Source organism: Caretta caretta, chromosome 24, assembly GCF_965140235.1.
Source record: "Caretta caretta isolate rCarCar2 chromosome 24, rCarCar1.hap1, whole genome shotgun sequence".
Taxonomy (NCBI): domain Eukaryota; kingdom Metazoa; phylum Chordata; order Testudines; family Cheloniidae; genus Caretta; species Caretta caretta.
Window position 1 is genome coordinate 13,948,012 of NC_134229.1, and position 21,143 is coordinate 13,969,154.

Genomic DNA, 21,143 nt, shown 5'->3' on the forward strand with positions numbered 1-21,143 from the left:
AGTCATACTGCTCCCTTACATACAGTGCAACTCCCCCACCTTTTCTGCTCTGCCTGTCCTTCCTGAAAAAGCTTATATCCATCCATGACAGTACTCCAGTCATGTGAGTTATCCCACCAAGTCTCTGTTATTCCAATCACATCATAATTCCTTGACTTTGCCAGGACTTCCAGTTCCAGGGCAACAGTGGTGAAACACTGGAATGCGTTACCTAGGGAGGTGGTAGAATCTCCTTCCTTAGAGGTTTTTAAGGTCAGGCTTGACAAAGCCCTGGCTGGGATGATTTAACTGGGAATTGGTCCTGCTTTGAGCAGGGGGTTGGACTAGATGACCTTCTGGGGTCCCTTCCAACCCTGATATTCTATGATTCTATGATTCTCCCTGTTTGTTTCCCAGGCTTCATGCATTTGTGTATAGGCACTTGAGATAACCCACTGATCGCCCCTCTTTCTCAGTTTGAGGCAGGAGCCCTCCCCTCTCACGTGCTTCTGCTCGTGCTTCCTCCCGGTATCCCACTTCCCCATTTACCTCAGGGCTTTGGTCTCCTTCCCCCGGTGAACCTAGTTTAAAGCCCTCCTCACTAGGTTAGCCAGCCTGCTTGCGAAGATGCTCTTCCCTCTCTTCGTTAGGTGGAGCCTGTTTCTGCCTAGCACTCCTTCTTGGAACACCATCCCATGGTCAAAGAATCCAAAGCCTTCTCTCCGACACCACCTGTGTAGCCATTCGTTGACTTCCACGATTCGACGGTCTCTACCCAGGCCTTTTCCTTCCACGGGGAGGATGGATGAGAACAGCACTTGCACCTCAAACTCCTTTATCCTTCTTCCCAGAGCCACGTAGTCTGCAGTGACCCGCTCAAGGCCATTCTTGGCAGTATCATTGGTGCCCACGTGGAGAAGCAGGAAGGGATATTGATCCGAGGGCTTGATGAGTGTCAACAGTCTCTCCGTCACATCGTGAATCTTAGCTCCTGGCAAGCAGCAGACTTCTCGGTTTTCCCGGTCGGGGCGGCAGATAGATGACTCAGTCCCCTTGAGGAGAGAGTCCCCGACCACCACCACCTGCCTCCTTCTCTTGGGAGCGGTGGTCGTGGAACCCCCATCCCTAGGACAGTGAATTTCATGCCTTCCAATCGGTGGAGTCTCCTTCTGTTCCCTTCCCTCAGATGTATCATGGGTCCACTCTCCGCCTTAGTACCTGTGGAGAGAACATGAAAACGGTTACTTACCTGTATCTGCGTTGCTGGTACATGGACGTTCCCCTTTTTTCTTCTGGAGGTCACATGATGCCAAATTTCTTCACCATCCTCCTGTCCCTGATGTACAGCCTGCTCTGAATCTTCAGGACCTTGTGCCCGTAGAAGCATATCCTGACGTCTGTCCAGGAAATCTTCAGTTTCTCTTATGCAACGCAGGGTTGATACCTGTTGCTCCAGACCTTGAATCTTCTCTTCCAATATGGAGACCAGCTTGCACTTTTTACAGACAAAGTCGCTTCTGTCCTGTGGAAGAAAGACAAACATAGCACATCCAGTGCAGGTCACAACAGCTGAACACCCCCCATCCATATTAAACAAGGGCGGTTTAGGTTGGACATTAGGAAAAACTTCCTAACTGTCAGGGTGGTTAAGGACCGGAATAAATTGCCTAAGGAGGTTGTGGAATCTCGTCATGAGAGATTTTTAAGAGCAGGTTAGACAAACACCTCTCAGGGATGATCTAGATAATACTTAGTCCTGCCATGAGTGCAGGGGATCACATTAGATGACCTTCGAGGTCCTTTCTAGTCCTATGATTCTATAATTCTATGTGGGGGAAGCACTTTTGCCACATAGAACTTAAATAGCTAGTGTTGTCTCTGAAGTGTTATCCATGGGGTTTACAGCTGATGCTCTGATCCGCTTAGTATGGGCAGTGCAGTTTACACCATTGGGGGTCATCATTTCAGGCTCTCTGCAGACTCAGGCAGATATTGCCGAACTAGTCACACTTGGGGCACATTTGGAAGGTTTTCCTTGCAGCCATAAAGGCCAAAAAATTATTTTTAACAAACAAACAAACAATTCAATATATAAATAAATAAAAAAAATGAAATTGAAAGCTTAGATTCTGGAGATTCCCAATGTGTCATACAAATATATCAGATGGGTTGCATATTAGACACCTCTAGATAATCAGATATTGTAGGTAGATCCTGTGGGTGGGTATATAATAGAGCTAGATAATGTGGACAGAGAGATCGGTGGGTGGGTCGATTGATTGATGGATGGATGGATGGTTAGATTCTTTAGGTGACTAGTCATATAGCTAGGTAGTGTGGATGGGTAGATAGACATAGAGAATTCTGCAGACAGACAGATACTGTAGGTAGATATTGTAGATAGATAAGTGCTCTATACAGAATTCTAAAAATGTAGGGCCAGAAGGCACCTCCAGAGGTCATCTAAGCCCATCTCCCTGGGCTGAGGCAATATTAAGTATAGCGAGACCATCCTTGACAGGTGTTTGTCGAACCTGTTCTTAATATATTCAGGCCAACTCGATTGATTTCACTGGTTCTTTCTGAGTAAGGAATGGGTAAAAAGTGATGGCTATCAGTCAGGATGAACAGGGAAGGTGTCCTTGCCTCTGTTTGCCGGAAGCTGGGAATGAGCGACTGGGGATGGAGCACTTGATGATTCCCTGTTCTGTTCATTCCCGCTGGGGCACCTGACATTGGCCACTGTCGGAAGACGGGATACTGGGCTATATGGGCCTTTGGTCTGACCCAGTATGGCCATTCTTATGTTCTTATGATGAAGGATGTGGCTCCCCGTATTGTATATTCCACTGGTTAGAGTGACAATGAGGTATAGTCGAAATGAGTGAGGCGACATATGCAATAAGAACAAGTTAGGATGAAAGAGCAATAACACCCCATCCTGTCCTTGTCTCTAGCTAAACGGCGTGATCACCAGTCTCCCAGTGACACTGTCAGATGGTAAAATCAGAGTGTACCAGAGTGGCTTCCGCGCCGTCCTGCAGACGGACTTTGGTCTCCGGGTGGCATACAACTGGGACTGGCATCTGGTGATCACCCTCCCCAGCAGTTATTATGGGGCCACGTGTGGCCTATGTGGGAACTTCAACCAGAACTCTGAAGATGACATGACGTCAGCCAGCGGCACCAGAGTCTCCTCCATCGTGGGCTGGGCTGCCAGTTGGAAAGTCCAAGACCTGGATCCCTTTTGCTGGGATTCCTGTCAAGAGAACTGCCTGACATGTGATGAGAGTACAAAGGAGCTGTACGGGGGCGACAGTCACTGTGGGTTGATCAGCAAAGCACCGGGAGGGCCCTTCAGAGAGTGTCACTCCAGAGTGAACACCACTGAGTTCTTTGATAGCTGCATCTATGACGTGTGTCTGAACAGGGGCGCTACAAAAATCTTGTGCCAGGCGCTGGAGGCCTACGCAGCAACCTGCAGAGACTACGGGGTCACCGTCTATGACTGGAGGATGCCATCTGGCTGTGGTGAGTCTGACAGCTTAGTGTCCTTACTGACACAGGCATAATCAGACTAGTCAGTAGAGAAGCCTGGATGTTTTTCATTCCACCAGAGTTTTGAGGAAAAATGCCATTCTTGTCAAATTCCAAATGTTTAGAAAAAAGTTCAGATTTTGAAAAAATGTAATTTCAAAAAGTGAGACAAAGTGTGTCAACAACATTTCAGGATGGAGCATTTTGATTTTTCATTTTGAAACGACTTTTGACAACAAAATTAATTATTTTTAGATATATAAAACATTTTTAAAAAGTTTTATCAGGTTGAAACCAGACGTTAGTGTTTTGATTTTATCAAAATAAAACACTTTGATCGACCTCCAACAATGTCTGGGACAGGAATTTCATTTCCGTTCCCTTTTGGAACAGAAGAAAATCCAAAATCTTGGTATTTCCAATGAAATGGTAAATCTGGTTTCAGCTCAGTTCCAGTAGCCCATCTGTTCACTCTGTCGGTGGAGGGGATGGTGAATGACCTGAGCATAGAGTTGTGAATGACTGGTTTTCTTGGGCATAGGGATCAACACTGACTCTGAGCACCATCTATTGAGCTCCCTATTCTGCTCCTTGCATTACAACACCCCCTAGTGTCACCCTTGGGAATTGGGGTCAGCACTGATTCCAAGGATGAGCATCCCCTACTGAGCCTTCCACCCCACTCCCTGAAGCACAGTGCCCCCTAGTGCAACACTGGAGCATTGGAGTCAGCATGGACTCAAGTGGAGAGCACCTCCTAATCAGACCCAACTCCTTTGTTTGCAGAACAGTGCCCCCTCGCTCCACACTGTGCCATTAAGGTCAGCACTAACTCAAGGGAGAGTACTCTTACTGAGCACTCCCTGCAGACCCTAAGTGTTCTTTATACCCAAGAGCTGACCCTGATGATTCACTCATGGCTTGTGAGATTTGGCTGCAGACATATATGGCCTTTTGGTTTCTGAATGCAGAAGTTAATTCCACCTCACTTATGGCTGTTTCATGCTGGGTGGACAATGCACTGCGTGTAAGAATTTTTCTGTAGCTCTCACTGTGTTTAGGCAGGTTGTTTCATTCATTTCCTGTATTTTTAAATCTCCCCTTTCCAAACTTGTCCCAGCCCTGCCCTGCCCTGAGAACAGCCACTATGAGGCCTGTGGGAACGCCTGCCCCGCCAGCTGCTCTGACCGAACTGCCCCCTCCTCCTGCCGGGAGCCCTGCGTGGAGACCTGCCAGTGTAATGACGGTTACATCCTCAGTGCTGACAAGTGCGTCCCCCTGGGGAGCTGCGGCTGTGACTACAACGGCCACTACTACAAACCCAGTGAGGAGTTCTGGGACGATGAGAACTGCCGCTCTCGGTGCAGTTGTGACTCCAGCCTGGGCACAGTGGTTTGCAGAAAGACCAGTTGCAAGGCCAAAGAAAGATGCTCCGTGGTCAATGGGGTCCGTGGCTGCCATACGATCAGCTACTCCACCTGCATAGGTACTGGAGACCCTCACTACACCACCTTTGATGGGAAAAAGTATGATTTCATGGGCTCCTGCATCTACCAGTTTGCAGCTCTCTGCTCCGAGGACCCCACACTCACCCCGTTCAATGTCAAAGTGGAGAACAACAACCGAGGCAGTAAGGCCGTGTCCTTCACCAAAAGGGTGACCTTAGAGGTCTACAATGTGACCATCAGCTTGAGCCAGGAGCATCCACGCAAGATCCAGGTAGGGATGCAGGATCACTGGGGAACACAGGAAGTCATTTCAGTGATCTCTTGTCTGGGCTCTTTGTTGTCTTCTTAGCTCTGGGAGGGAGCTGGGGTCTAGTGGTTGGAGTAGGGGGTGGGAACCAGGACTCCTGGATTTCATCCCTGGCTCTGTGAGGGAAGTGGGGTCCAGTGGTTGGTGCGGGGGGCTGGGAGCCAGGACTCCGAGGTTCTATCACAGCTGTGGGGACTAGAAGGTTAGAGCAGAAGGTGCTAAGAACTAGAGCTCCAGCATTCTGCTCCTGGGAAGTAGGGGAAGTAGTTTGAGCTGGGATTCAGACAGTTAGGATTTTATTCCTCTCTCTGCCCCTGACTGGCGTAATAACCTAGGACAAGTCGCTTCCTATCTTTGTACCTCTGTGAGCAGGTCTGCACTTAGAACATTGCACCGATGCAGCTGCACCGCTGTAGCGCTTCGTGAAGACGCTAGTACATTGATGGGAGGGCTTCTCCTGTCGGCTTAGTTAATCTACCTCCGCAAGAGGCAGTGGCTATGTTGACAGGAGAAGTCCTCCCATTGCCAGAGCAATGTCTACACCGGGGGTTAGGTCAGTGTAACTGCGTTGCTCAGGGGGTGGATTTTTCACACACCGGAGCGACGTAGTTATACCGATGTAAGATTATAGGGTAGACCTGGCCTATTTCCCCAACTCTAAAGGGGGTAATAAGACCTTTTCACTTCACAGGGCTGTTGTGAGTAGAGCTAGGCAAATAACTGGTTCTTTGACACACTTCAAGTTCCGTAAATATTGACAAAAATTCTGTTCAACCTGAAATGAAACTTTTTGTTTTGTTTCCGGGCAACAAAAAGCCAAGGAAATGGTGGGCTAGGTTCATGCAGTCGCCAGCGGTGATAATGACTCCCTTTAGCACTCACCTGGAATGTGGAAGACCTGGATTCCATTCCTCCTTCTGCCTGATGGGGAGAAGGAATTCGAATTTGCTGGAGAGTCCCCTAGCTACTGGACTATAGGATATTCTGGGGCAGGGCTATGCTTAAAATTTTGATCAATCTAAACTATATCTTTCAGGGGAGTGAAAAATCCACCCCCTCCCCCCCGAGCACTGTAGTTAAGCCAACCTAACCCTTGGTGTAGACACAGCTAGGCTGACAGAAGAATTCTTCCATCAATGTAGCTACCGCTGCCGAGGGAGGTGGATTACCTACCTCCAATGGAAAAACCCCTTCCATCAACGTAGGACGTGTTTCGACCTTGACACAACAACAGCACATAGCATCCGTAGTGTAGATATGCCCTCAGTCTCTCCTCTTGAAGCTATTCCACTTTGTATGAAATACTTGACTAGTCCCTGGCCCAGAGAGCAAGAATAAGAATGATTCTATTCCCGGCTGTTAAGCACTCAGCTGGGGCAGGGGGAGACCCACATTCAAATTCCTGCTCCATTGACTAGTTAGTTATACAAAGTAGAACAGCTTCAGCAGGAGAGACTGAGAATACCTTTTATCCTAGAGTGGCCTAGTAGGTGCTAAATGTGAGACCAAAATTCAATCCTGCTCTGTATCAGGCAGTGGGGGAATTGAACCCTGGTCTACCACATCCTGGGTGAGTGCCCTAAAGACTGGGCTAACGGTTATAAAGGAAACTGCTTGTGCACATACAGTGCCTTGTGCATCCAGCCTGAAATTGTTTTTCCAACAAAGCTATCCCTCCAATTTTTATCAAATATGGAAATAGTTTCTGGTCAACGAAAGCTGCATTTATGAGCAAGTACATTATTTGTGTGAGATTTTTCACCCAGCTCTAGTCTTTAATGCTTCAACTGCATCGCACTCTTTGGATAGAAGGAGCTTTAGAAAAGGAAAGGGCAATAGTAAGGGGCAACGGGATGACATATTAATGCACTGGGTTACCCTCCACCCAATTCAGAAATAGAAATTCTGGAGCCAGACCATCCATGGCAGCTCCTTGGAAATGGAATTATTTCATGTTGAGTGCACTGCGTGAAATCCTTGACAATCTCTACTGTATGTTTTCCAGGTCAATGGTGTCTTTGTGGACCTGCCCTTTTCCCACCAGCACAAGTTCAAGGCCTACATCAGTGGAGTCCACGGCTTTATCCAGACTGATTTCGACCTGAGAGTGAGCTTTGACTGGTACAGCTACGCCAGGGTCATCCTACCCAATACGTACGCCAACGCCATCTGCGGCCTCTGTGGCAATGCCAATCAGGACCCCAGCGATGATCTGACCATGAAGGATGGAACTCAGACATCTGATGAGATTCAGTTCGCAGAGAGCTGGAAGGTGGGGGAGGTCCCAGGGTGCTCGTCTAGCTGCACCGGGGACTGCTCAGTCTGCAGTGAGGCTCAGAAACAACCCTACAAGGGAGACCAGTACTGCGGGGTCCTCACCCGACAGAACGGGCCATTCAGGCAGTGCCACGGGGCCATCGACCCAGCTCCCTTCTTCGATGATTGTCTCTATGACACGTGCCAGTACAAGGGTCACCAGGACACTCTGTGCAGCGCCATCAGCGCCTACGTCACATCCTGCCAGGCCAGGGGCATCCGGATAGGGCAGTGGAGATCGGCCTCATTCTGCCGTGAGTGTTGCCTGCGGGACTCTGCTTTAGGGACTGGCGACTGCCCATGTGCACCAACGCCCTCTGCAGGGTGGGGTCAGAATTGTTCACCCACCCAGTTCTGAGTTTTAATTTACAGTGCGACATCTTTGTTACAGATTCTAGACCTAGACATTTCCACCATGCAATTAAAATTGCAGTCCCTGAAATATTTTTTTCATTCTGTGTCATGTTACTGTGTGGGTGTGGATTTTCCACAACCCTGAGCGATGTACTTACACTGACATAAGTCTGTAGTGTAGACCAAGCCGTACACTTTGCCTTTCCAGAGTAAATTGAATTAATACTTTGGCATTTAGAGAAGTAGAAACATTTTATAACATTCATTAAGTCTTGTAAGTCACTTCGAGGTAGGTAAGTATTGTTATCCCCATTTGATTGGTTGGGAAAATTAGGAAAAGAGCTGTCAAATTATTTGGCCAAAGGTGTCCTCCTTAAATAAGTAGCAGAGCTAGGAAAAGAACCCAGGAGTTCTGAGCCCCCCTGCTTGTAACATAATGCAGGAATGCCGACTCCCACTATTCTAGTCAAGAGGTGACCCTTCATCCCACAGATGGGAACAGAACCCAAGAGTCCTGATGGCCACTCCCCTAATTTAATCGCTAGACTATACTTTTCCCAGAGATGAAGCTAGGACCAGGAGTCCTGATTCCCAGTCCCCTGCTCTAACCATATCCGAACGGATGTGAAAAGAACATTGACCAAGATGATCTGTTAGTTCAACCACATTTCTCCTCACACACAAATTCAAATTCTCTCTGATCTTTTTTCTTCAGGACCCACCTGCCCCCTTAACTCTCACTATGAACTCTGTGGAATCAGCTGCCCTTCCAACTGCAACGACCTGTGGGCTCTAGATCAGTGTGAGAAGCCCTGTGCTGAAGGGTGTTTCTGTGACGCTGGATTCACCCTGAGTGGTGAGAAGTGCATCCCCGTCGCACAGTGCGGCTGTGTGCACAAGGCCGTGTATTACAGGAAGGGAGAGGAGTTCTACCCCAGCGCCTCCTGCCAGGAGCGCTGCTTATGCAAAGACAATGGGGTCGTTGAGTGCCAGGAGGCCTCCTGTGGAGCCAATGAGGAGTGCCGGGTGGAGAACGGAGTCCTGGGCTGCCACGCCACGGGATATGGAACATGCGTCGCATCTGGTGGACCTCACTACATCTCCTTTGACGGATGGGCCTTTGACTTCCAGGGCTCCTGCACTTACACCTTGGCCAAGGTTTGCAGCAGAGACTCTGGACTGGGGAACTTCTCTGTGGTGGTGGAGAATGAGAGCCCTGGTGGTGGCCACATGGCTGTGACGAGGACAGTGGTGGTGTCGCTGCATGGTTACACCATCGCCATGGAGAGGGGGAGGAAGTGGAAGATTGCGGTAAGTCCCTGTTTGCGATTAGTCTTACACAGCACTAATGGTGTGTGTGTGTGTGTGTGTGTGTAAAAAACACACCAGGACACTGCTGAGTCTCCATCAGTGACGGGTGAATTTCTCTCTCATTGGCACAGGTGGGTGGTGAGCTCTTCACCCTCCCACTGGCTGCGGACGATGGAAAGCTTTGGATCAACCAAGAGGGGAACAACATCATTGTCCAATCAGCCTCTGGCCTCCAAGTCTTTTACGACACTGCCTCCTACCTCCTAGTGTCCGTCCCCAGCACCTACAAGGGACACGTGTGCGGCTTGTGTGGCAACTTTAACGATGACAAGAACGACGATCTCCTGCTGCCCGGTGGGACGAGTACCCAGAATGTGGATGAGTTTGTCGCCTCCTGGAAGGTGCCTGTTGATGCTGCCACATGCTCCGATGGCTGTGGTGAGAAGTGCCCCGTCTGTGATGCAGCCCAGACAGCGCTGTACCAGACTGAGAGCTCCTGTGGGCTGATCACAGCCACCTCGGGTCCCTTCAGACACTGTCACTCAATAATCAGTCCTGTTGAGTACTTCAGCCACTGTCTCTGTGACTTGTGTGCCACCAACGGAAGGGGAGAGACCCTCTGCCAGAGCCTGCAGGCCTATGTGGCTGCATGCCAAGCAGCTGGGGCCAAGATGGAGACCTGGAGAACGGCCTCCTTCTGCCGTAAGTCTACAGGACAATCTACAATCTGTACTTCATTAACCCATAGCTGCTGTAGTTTTTGTGCTATCCAACCTCCACAATACCCCTCAGACTTCTAGGCTAAGTAGGAGCCTCTGTTTATTTAGGTGAGAGACCTCAGCTTATCTTGGCTTTCTGTCTGTGATGGTCCTAATTTTTCTTCTGTCCCTCCAGCCCTCGCCTGTCCGGCAAACAGCCACTATGAGCTGTGTACCAGATCCTGCGATTTCACCTGTGCCAGCTTGTTTGCCCCTGCCCAATGCACCGGGAAGTGCTTTGAAGGCTGCTGGTGTGATCCAGAATACGTGTCTGACGGGGAGGCATGTGTCTCCATGGACAGGTGTGGGTGTGTGTACAACGGACGCTACATCAAGGTGGGTGCTGGGTTATTGGTCCCTCCGTTCTCCCCGATTCTGCCATTCTCCTCTGGCAATGGGATTCCCAATGCGGGTTAGAGTGACTGTAGAGTGGCATGTTCTGTATCCTACTATGTGGCTATATCTAAAACCTAGAGTCAAATCCTGCCCTCAGAGTCAACCATGCAGCTTCCGCAGTCAATGGCAGCTGTGCATACAAAACATGGGGCCCATCATTTCTATTACAGGGATCATAGAAACATAGATGATCAGGGTTGGAAGAGACCTCAGGAGGTCATCTAGTCCAACCCCCTGCTCAAAGCAGGACCAACCCCAGCTAAATCATCCCAGTCAGGGCTTTGTCAAGCCTGACCTTAAAAACTTCTAAGGAAGGAGATTCCACCACCTCCCTAGGTAACCCATTCCAGGGCTTCACCACCCTCCTAGTGAAATATTTTTTCCTAATATCCAACCTAAACCTCCCCCACTGCAATTTGAGACCATTGCTCCTTATTCTGTCATCTGCCACCACTGAGAACGGGGATGGTCTTCTATATTCCAGAACAGGCCTTTGGAATAACCAAAGCAAAGGCTGCTCCCAGAAGATCCTTTCCCAGTTTTACACTGAGCTCAGAGCATCTCATGGGGGTGTCAGGTCTTTGGGAGTTTCATTGGTTCTGTGTAATTGCCCATGCAGGGCAGACTTGATCAACGATGCTCACAGGTTATGGACCTCACGAAGCAGCCTCGGTGGCTCGATCTAAGGAACTGACCAGTACCTGGGATGTAATGCGACTCCCAGAAAGTTCTGAGCATGGGCTCAAATCAGACAGGTATCCAGATAGCCAGGTATTGAGATAAAGCTTGTTTGCAGGAAATTGTAAAACAGATCTGGAAGGAAATACCACGAGGGAATGAAACTGTCCAGCATGTTGGAGACTGAGCAAGTGCAAAGTAGGGAAGTGTCTAGGGAATGGGAAACAGGCCTTTCCTCTCCAGGGGGTCTAACTCTGTTCCAGACTCAGGCTAGGGGGACTGGCTGGCTTAGGGGGACAGGGGATAGGACACAGGGCCTCGCTCTTCTAGGGGTGCCAGCTCTGAGCCAGCCCCAGGTCAGAGGGACTGCCTGGCTTAGTGGGTTGGGGAAATGGGACACAGGGCCTTTCTCCTCTAGGGGCCTCTGACTCTGATCCAGCCCAGGGTGGGGGGATTGGTTGGCTTAGGTGGCTGGGCAATGCGAGATGGGGCCTTTCCCCTCCAGGGGACCAGCTCCGATCCAGCCTTAGTTCAGGGGGGCAGCGAGTGGAATATGAGGCTCTTCCCCTCCAGTCTGGCTCCTGGAAAACAAGAGCATTGACTGTGTGTAAAGAAGAGTGTTGGTGGGACTTGGCCTAATTTCTGGTTGGCAAATCTGCCTTTCACATGAAAATCAACACTGAAGCCGCCCCCCTTGTTGTCAGACCTTGGGCAGCGGATGTTGGTAGGTGTTGGGTCTTGATGTTATTAGACCTCAGTGTGGTGACTGGTTAATCTCGCACCTTGCTTTTTTTCTCTCTGCTGTATCCACCTGCTCTTTCTCTTTGTCATCAGCCTTGCTAAGCTATTGCTTCTGAAAGGTCCTTGACACCTTCTCTCTATTGATCCTCTCACGGCAGGGCTTTCCCATAGCTCTATATATTGCTGCTCCCAGTCCCTCCTGCCGAGGTGTGAGTCCCTTTGCATTCACTTAACAAAGTTCTTTGTCTGGGTATTTCCCTGCAGGCCAGGGAGAGCTTTGTCTCCAGCAACTGCTCTGAGAAATGCACCTGCCATGCTTCAGGCGAGGTCATCTGTGAGGAAACAAACTGTACCGAAGAGGAGAAATGCATGCTCAGGAATGGGGTGCGCAGCTGCGTGGAGCAGATGGGCCGGTGCACGCTGGCCCCAGGAATATGGTTCACCTCCTTTGATGGTGTCACGAGGGAAGTCCTCCTTGATGGGGTCTACGAAGTGACTTCCCTCTGCGAAGGGGTAAACCTCCCCTGGTTCCGGATGGTGGTCAGTGTGTTCAGAGAAGGTGGCTTGGCCGTTCCTGAAGGCATCTCCGTTTTCTTTGATGAGGGTCTTATCCATGTCAATAAGAAAAAGGAGATTTGGGTAAGAGGAGGTGGGTTAGCACACCCTAAACCAAGGGTGAGGGGCAAAAATCTGGGGGAGGGGGTGAGTCACTATTAAGATCCCTGCTTTATTGAAGGGAAGTGATCTGCCCAAAGTCATATGGTGAGTTAGTGACTGAGTTGGGAGTAGAGTGCAGGACTCCTGTGAGGACGCTGCTCTAATCACTAGACCCAGGGATAGAACCCAGGAGTCCTGGCTCCCATCTCACTCCTGCTCTAATCCTATTAGACCCCACTCCCCTCCCAGGGGTGGGACTAGAACCCATGAGTTCTGAATCTTAGCCCACTCATCTAACCAGTGAATTAAGCACCACATGGAGCTGGGAGTCCCTAACCTCCTCCTCTAATGGTGAGCCTACGCTGCTACCAATAACAAGGCTGTTCCTGACATGCCAGCAGTCTTACCTGCAGTAGTTGTAGGAAGCTGTGGTGAGCAAAAGACCTTCACCAGGGTATTTAACCACGCGACCACTGGGAAGAATGTTGACAGAGGAGACCACTCACCTTCGTAAAATGTGTGAGATCTGTGGATCAGGACGATGGTGATTTGAGTAGATCTAGTCCTGATCCCAGCCAGAAACAAGGATGAAAAATGCATATCTGTGCTATGGGCAGGATTTTTGACAAATTGTTTTTTGGACAAAAAATGCCTGTTCGTTGAACCCAAAACTTTTTGTGATACAGGCTTGGGTTTGACGAAGCTCCCAAGTGGAACAAGACTCTGAAAAAGGAGTTCCAAAATGCTCAAAATGAAACATTTCCATATTTTCAAAATGAAAAATTCTGGTTTTCCATTTCAGAATAACTTTGTGTTTCAGATTTTAAATGAATTAGTCTAAAAATGAAGTTAAAAGGAAAAAGGTCAAAATAGAAATGACCCAACTGTACTGAAACCAAACATTTCAATTGACCCAAAACAAACAAACAAAAATTCAGATTTTTGGTTTGCGAAAATTTGAAGACTTTCCATACTGATTCAGGATGAGAAAAAATTTCAAACTCTCAAAAACTTGTGGCAATACTGGAAAACCATTCCACCCCCATCCAGCTCTAATCTGTGTATTTACAGACCTTAAAACAAACGGATTTCTATTAAAGTACGGGGGTGGGAAATTAGGACTCAGGACACCCAAGTGTGGCAGCACAATGGGCCCCAACTGTGATCAGGGCCCCATTATGCCAGGCCTTGCACAGACACACAGTGAGAAACAGTCCCTGCCCCAGCTGAGATCAGGGCCCCATTGTTCTGGGCGCTGCCCAGACACACAGCGAGAGACAGTCCCTGCCCCCCTGAGATCAGGGTCTCTATCACACAGAGTATACAACTAAATAGACACAAAGGGAGATAGAAGATACATGGACCAACATCACACAGGAAGTCAGTAGCAGAGCCATGGACAGAACCCAGGTTTCCTGAGTACCAGTCGAATACTTGTTCTGGGCTGGATCTCCCTGCCTCAGTTGACTGGTGACCCCCATTTATTGCCCTTCACAGTCAATATGATTAGATCTGACCACATTTCTTTTGGCTGAAAATGAAGCATTAGGCTGTAAGCTCGTTGGGGCAAAGACTGTGCTTTTGGTCTGTGTTTGTACAGCACTTGGCACAAAGAGGTCCCGAACCACCCCGGGGATTCCTGGGTGCTGTTGCAATCGAAATAATGCCACTAATTACGGAAACGTGAGCTAACGAAGACCATGTTAGCGTCAGAAAAAAAGGAGAACTGACTCCCTTAGTCACACCATGCAATGAGGAGAAGAAGAACTGGAAAGTGATAGCCTCATCTCCCAGAGTGGAGGGGCAGATCCTGCTCTCAGTTACGTCAGTCTCAATCCAGAGTTACACCCCTGACTGCAATGGATTTACTCGGGTTTTTCACTTGTTTGAGAGCAAGATCTGACCTAGCGACTCCAGACCCCATTGCCTTGTATTGGGGTCCATAGACTAGCTCTGTCTCACTCCCTCCCATGCTGCCCAGCTTTTCTCTGACCTCCTTGTCTGTGCCTTCCAGGTGAGAGGGCACCAAAGGCGGCTCCCAGTGAAGGTATCCAAAACCTTGTCTGTAAGTGAGTCTCAGGGCACCATCATGATTGTCCAGGGCTCTAGAATAAAGATTCTGTTCAGCCTGAGTGGGGAGGTTACGGTGACAGTCAGCGAGAGCCTGGCTAACAATCTGTGTGCACCTTGCGGGAACTTCAACGGCGACATCTCCGATGAGCTGCGGCTGCCCAGCGGGCAGGTCGTGGGGAACATCACGGACGTGTTTGAAGCTTGGAGGGCACGAGACCTCTCAAGAAGGTAAGGGGGTCTTCAAAGGGCTGCTCCTTCTAAGACAGCATGGCCATTCACTCTCCACAGGTGTGATCCTGTGGTTGGCCTGGTTCATAGATACCATACGTTCCAAGGCCAAGAAGGGCCATTGCGACCTGCCTCAAAAGAATTCCTCTTAGAGCAGATCTGTTAGAAAGGCATCAGGCTTGATTACAGAATGCTGAGTGCTGGAGGATCCACCACTGGTTTTTGGATTTTTGGTTGTCTGATGAAAAAAAATCAAAAAAGTTCAAGGAAAGCTGATACTCTCCTTGAAAATGGTCATTTAAAGTGAAAGCCTGGTTGGTTGTCTGTTGGCACGACAGCTTTGATGGCAATATTTCAACCAACCCTACAAAATTGCAGTTCCTTCTGTTGGCCCTGTAGATCCAGTGCGGCAGTGGAAGAGTGAGATGGTCCTGTTCTTGTTCCAACCACTTATGCCTGTGCAACCCCCCTGTACCCAATAGGGTTGAACAGGTTCCCCGAAGATGAAGCCAGCCTTGATGAACCTGTACTGCTGGTGTAACCCACACACTTCCTCGGTGTGGTGTTCTGTTCCATCTAGTGGCACCGAGACCACTTAGGGAGAGATTAATGAGCCTGCTATACAGCCTTAGCTGAGGGCCATATGGCTTTTAGTTCATGCAGTAGAAGCTCATGCACTAAGCTCCAGAGATCCTAGGTTCAATACTGCCCACTGATGACAGGGGTCTGTCGGTGTTACACTGGCATTGGTGCCCAAGAAGGAAAGACCCCAGCTTGACTCTCAGGGTATGTCTACACTGCAGTCAGGCGTGATTGCAGCTCGTTTACGCGTACCTGAGCTGTCTTGGATCGACCTAGCTTGCTAAAAAGAGCAGTGACTGTAAAAGTCGCCTGGACTACCTGCTCGAGCACCTGTCTAGGGTCAGAGACAGGCTAATGGTCAGGCAGCTAGCCGGTGCCACTACCCCGATCAAAGCTAGCTCAGATAGCCCTAGCCATGCTGGAGTCACCTCTCCCGATTGCAGTGTAGATGTACCCTTGGATCCCAGAAGGAACTTTCAGGGCTGGCAGCTAGGAACCCCCCACCCCCACCCAGCACCTGTGATACGGAAACCACTGGCCATGGCTACCTGCAGTACCACTTTTGTTGGAGTAAAGACAATGGCTCTGCTTCTGTTCTGTGCCACCTTTGCTCTGCTTCTGCTTCAGCCCCTGGCATATATTAGAGAAGCCATGGGCTGCTTTAGTTTATAACAAGGCTGCTTCACAGCCTAGATCCGCCCAGAATTGCTGCAGGTCAGCAGACTGTGAAGACTACCCCTCTTGCTCCATGACCCATACACTGGGGCTTATGAGGTGGACAGCACAGGTCTGCCTCTGCCAGCACAGGTCTGCCCCTGCCAGCCCTGCACTGCTCCTTCCCTGGGGCGATTCTTCTTGTGTAACTTTTATGGCCCCAGAGTGAGGTGCGGGGCTGGGGCAGACGCTCTCAGTCATTGTAAGGACTCTGGGGTTCTTGATGACCCCACTGTCAGTGGAGTGTGACGGGTTGGATCACAGAAAACCCCTTGCGAACTGCCAACTGATGTGCTGAGACTACTTCTAACTCATTTTCCCTGCCAGCTTGGAACTTCCAGAACCTTGCCAGATTGAGCCAGACACGCTAGCCTGTTACAAACCCAGACCCAGGTCCGAACCATGTCCCCCAACAGCTGCAGGCTTAACTGAAAATAGGTTAAGAAGTGTTCCTGTCTCTAACACTCAGATGCTCAGCTTCCAATGGGGTCCAAACCCCAAATAAATCTGTTTTACGGCTTGTTCGCCCTCTATAACACTGATAGACAGATATGCACCGCTGTTTGTCGCCCCCCCCCAGGTATTAATACATACTCTGGGTTAATTAATAAGTAAAAAGTGATTTTATTGACTACAAAAGTAGGATTTAAGTGGTTCCAAGTAATAACAGACAGACCAAAGTAAATTACCAAACAAAATAAAATAAAACATGGAAGTTGTCAAGGTTCCTTCCCCACTCTGAACTCTAGGGTAGAGATGTGGGGACCTGCATGAAAACCTCCTAAGCTTACTTTTACCATCTTAGGTTAAAACTTCCCCGAGGTACAAATTATTTTACCCTTTGCCCTTGGATTTCCACTGACACCACCAAACTTTATCTGGGTTCCTGAAAAAACGGAGTTTGGACACATCTTTCCCCACAAAATCCTCCCACCCCTTGCACCCCACTTCCTGGGGAAGGTTTGGTAAAAATCCTCACCAATTTGCATAGGTGACCACAGACCCAAACCCTTGAATCTTAGAACAATGAAAAAGCATTCAGTTTCCTTACAAGAAGACTTTTAATAGAAGTGAAAAAGAATCACCTCTGTAAAATCAGGATGGTGAATACCTTACAGGGTAATTAGATTCAAAACATAGAGAATCCCTCTAGGCAAAACCTTAAGTTACAAAAAAGACACACAGACAGGAATATTCATTCTATTCAGCACAGCTATTTTCTCAGCCATTTAAAGAAATCATAATCTAACACATACCTAGCTAGATTACTTACTAAGTTCTAAGACTCCATTCCTGTTCTGTCTCCGGCAAAAGCATCACACAGACAGAGACACAGATCCTTTGTTTTTCTCCCTCCTCCCAGCTTTTGAAAGTATCTTGTCTCCTCATTGGTCATTTTGGTCAGGTGCCAGTGAGGTTACCTTTAGCTTCTTAACCCTTTACAGGTGAGAGGATTTTTCCTCTGGCCAGGAGAGATTTTAAAGGGGTTTACCCTTCCCTTTATATTTATGACAGAAGTCTAAACCTAATACAGTAAGAAAGTGATTACAGATGAAATCTCACCCTCAGAGATGTTCCAGTAAGCTTCATTTACAGACTAGGCTCCTTCTAGTCTGGGTCCAGCAATCACTCACACCACCGTGGTTACTGTCCTTTGTTCCAGTTTCTTTCAGGTATCCTTTGAGGGTGGAGAGGCTCTCTCTTGAGCCAGCTGAAGACAAAATGGAAGGGTTTCCAAGGGCTTAAATAGACTTCCTCTTGTGGGTGGAGACCCCCTCCTCTCTCCTATGCAGAATCCAGCTCCAAGATGGAGTTTTGGAGTCACATGGGCAAGTCACCTGTCCATGCATGACACAGTTTTTATAGGAAGCGGCCATTGCCCACATGCTATCTTGAATTTCTCCAGGAAGACTTCTTCTGTGGATTGGAGTCTTCCAAGATCCATTGTCACTTAAGTGTTTTTTGACTGGGCACTTAATTTGCACATTCCTTTCTCAGGAAGCTGACCAAATGCTTTACTAAGGCTACTTAAACTCAAACAAGTACATAGCCAATATTCATAACTTCGAATACAAAAATGATACGTGCATACAAATAGGATGAATATATTCAGTAGATTATAACCTTTGCAGAGATATGTTACATGGCATATGTAGCATAAAACATATTTCAGTTATGTCATATTTACATTCATAAGCATATTTCCATGAAGCATTATGGGGTGCAACGTCACATGGAGTTCGCTGGATTTCATTCCAGTTTTCTGGAGGGAGCCTCATAAAATATTTTGAGGTGGTTGGATGAAAAGTAGTGTCAATCTCGATCTGCTCTGTGACCCAGCAGGAGGGACTAATTTTTTTCTTTCTCTTTCTCTCCTAGCGATGTTTAAAAGCCACCTGAGCTGCAATGGACCCCCGCCCCCTTTCCCTTCCCTGCATTGGACTGGGCTGGTTACTCAGTAACAGGTCATAGCTTAGCATACAAACGTGTGTTCCTTCACGTAGGGCGCTCCCTGCAGCATGGATGAGTTCAGTGGTGCTGGGTGCGTGATGGAAAATCTCATCTGGACTTGTCAATAGAGAAGTTTGCAAAGGAGTGTCTGAAGCAGCAGGCTCTGGCATGCCTCGGGAGATGCTTTTGCATTCCACTTGGATCTGACTGCTAAGGTCCCTTCACAACACCCTTTAAGGCCTCTTTATGCTGCCAAAGTGGAATAAAGGAGCCTCAGCATAATGCGACTTAGGCTATTTGTCTCTCTTCTCAGCACTAGAGTGGTATAAAGAGGGCTGGGTAATTGGGAATTCAGGCCTAGGCCTAGTGCTGATACACTGCAGGGACTATGGGCAAAGGTGCCTAACCACAATCTCCCTCTATGTCAGCACTGTGTGAAAGGCGATGCCTTTCCTAATCTGCTCTTCCCCCGAGATCCACATGTGGGTCATGCCCACAAATCATCTCCATCACCTCTGGCTTTCCTCACCAGGGAATTAACAGCACCGTCACAGAAAGGTCAGCTCACGCCTTCTGATCGCTGACCAGGAGGCCAACTGAGTGCTCCATTATACTGCCATAATTCTAGGGTCACTCCTGATTTACACAGCGGTGAGGAGGAGAAGAATCAGACCCATTTTCCAGACTAAACAAACCCAATTTTTTCCAATCTTCCCTCATAGGTCTTGTTTTCTAGACCTTTAATCATTTTTGTTGCTCTTCTCTGGACTTTCTCCAATTTGTCCTCATCTTTCCTGAAATGTGGCACCCAGAAGTGAACACAATAATTCAGTTGAGGCCTAATCAACGTGGAGTAGTGCGGAAGAATTACATCTCGTGCCTTGCTTATAACATTCCTGTTAATACATCCTGGAATGATTTCTTTTTTTGCAACAGTGTTACATTGTTAACACATGTTTAGCTTGTGGTCCACTAATACCCCCAGATTCCTTTTCACAGTACTCCTTCCTAGGCAGTCATTTCCCATTTTGTATGTGTGCAACTGATTGTTCCTTCCCAAGTGGAGTACTTTGCATTTGTCCTTATTAATGTTCATCATCATTCAGACCATTTCTCCAGTTTGTCCAGATCATTTTAATTTTAATCTTATCCTTCAAAGAACTTTCAACCCCTCCCAGCTTGATATCGTCCACAAAATTTATAAGTGTACTTTCTATGCCATTATCTAAATAATTGATAAAGATATTGAATAGAACTGGACCCAGAACTGATCCCTGCAGGACCCCACTCGTTATGTCCTTCCAGTATGACTGTGAACCACTGATGACTACTCTCTGGGAATGGTTTTCCAACTAGTTATGCACCCACTTTATAGTAGCTCCATTTAGGTTGCATTTCCCTAGTTTGTTTATGAGAAGGTTATACAAGACAGTATCAAAAGCTTTACTAAAGTCAAGATATACCACGTCTACCACTTCCCCTCTATCCACAAGGCTTGTTCATAGAATCATAGAATATCAGGGTTGGAAGGGACCTCAGGAGGTCATCCAGTCCAACCCCCTGCTCAAAGCAGGACCAATCCCCAACTAAATCAAAGAAAGCTATCAGGTTGATGTTACTCAATTTGTTCTGTTTGATGGGTTCTGTAGGCCTCGTCCCTCTACAGTGTTAGGGCAATGCAAGGCAGCTTACTTCAACCTAGCTATGGAAGTGTCCACACTTAAATTTCACTCTCGCTGATGTAACCACCCTGCTACACTGACTTAATAACGGCAACTCTACGAACGGCATAAAGTCCAAATCGATGTAGTTTGGTCAATGCAGTGTCAGTATAGAGCCTGAGCTGCTTACATCAACCATTACTGGCTTTCAGAAGTTGTCCCACAATACTCCATGCTGTCAGTACAAGCACTCCTAGGGAGGATGTGCACCACCGACACAAGGAGCAAGGTGTGGACATGCACAAGCGATGTAATAACTGCGGTGGCTCTAGGCCGATGTAAGTTAGGTCAACTTCATTTTGTAGTGTAGTCGTGGCCTTAGTCCCAGGGCTATACGCGATGCAGATGTTTGCTGTTACACTATAGCACGGGCTACAGCTGAGTGAGAACAATACATGTGGCGTCCTGCAAGCATTTTATAAAACACTAAATACATTCTTATCAGCTAAACAGCTAATATTCCTTTCAGCGACACGAGCACACAAGTAGGCAAGACTAGTTTCCAGCTCTGCATTTAAACTTGGAGAGTGGTCAGTTTAGATGAGCTATTACCAGCAGGAGAGTGAGTTTGTGTGTGTATGGGGGTGGGGGGGATGTGAGAAAACCTGGATCTATGCAGGAAATAGCCCGACTTGATTATGTAAAGAGTTGTCACTTTGGATGGGCTAGCACCAGCAGGAGAGTGAATTTGTGTGGGGGGGTGGAGGGTGAGAAAACCTGGATTTGTGCTGGAAATGGCCCACCTGTTGATCACTTTAGATAAGCTATTACCAGCAGGACAGTGGGGTGGGAGGAGGTATTGTTTCATATTCTCTGTGTGTATATAAAGTCTGCTGCAGTTTCCACGGTAAACATCTGATGAAGTGAGCTGTAGCTCACGAAAGCTCATGCT

General features: G+C 48.1%; 1 protein-coding gene across 1 annotated transcript in view; it reads left to right on the forward strand.

Annotated features, from left to right (window-relative positions):
- The window catches only part of LOC142070051 (IgGFc-binding protein-like), a 54,927-nt gene extending 36,115 nt beyond the window's left edge, over positions 1-18,812 (forward strand). Inside the window, exons 19-27 of the mRNA XM_075123023.1 lie at positions 2,937-3,510; positions 4,637-5,235; positions 7,277-7,841; positions 8,657-9,252; positions 9,384-9,954; positions 10,147-10,346; positions 12,090-12,464; positions 14,497-14,783; positions 18,459-18,812. Of these exons, the coding sequence (XP_074979124.1) occupies positions 2,937-3,510; positions 4,637-5,235; positions 7,277-7,841; positions 8,657-9,252; positions 9,384-9,954; positions 10,147-10,346; positions 12,090-12,464; positions 14,497-14,783; positions 18,459-18,468 (3,777 nt within the window). The 3' untranslated portion in view covers positions 18,469-18,812. The remainder of the gene's footprint in view (positions 1-2,936; positions 3,511-4,636; positions 5,236-7,276; positions 7,842-8,656; positions 9,253-9,383; positions 9,955-10,146; positions 10,347-12,089; positions 12,465-14,496; positions 14,784-18,458) is intronic.
- The last annotated feature ends 2,331 nt before the right edge of the window (positions 18,813-21,143 follow it).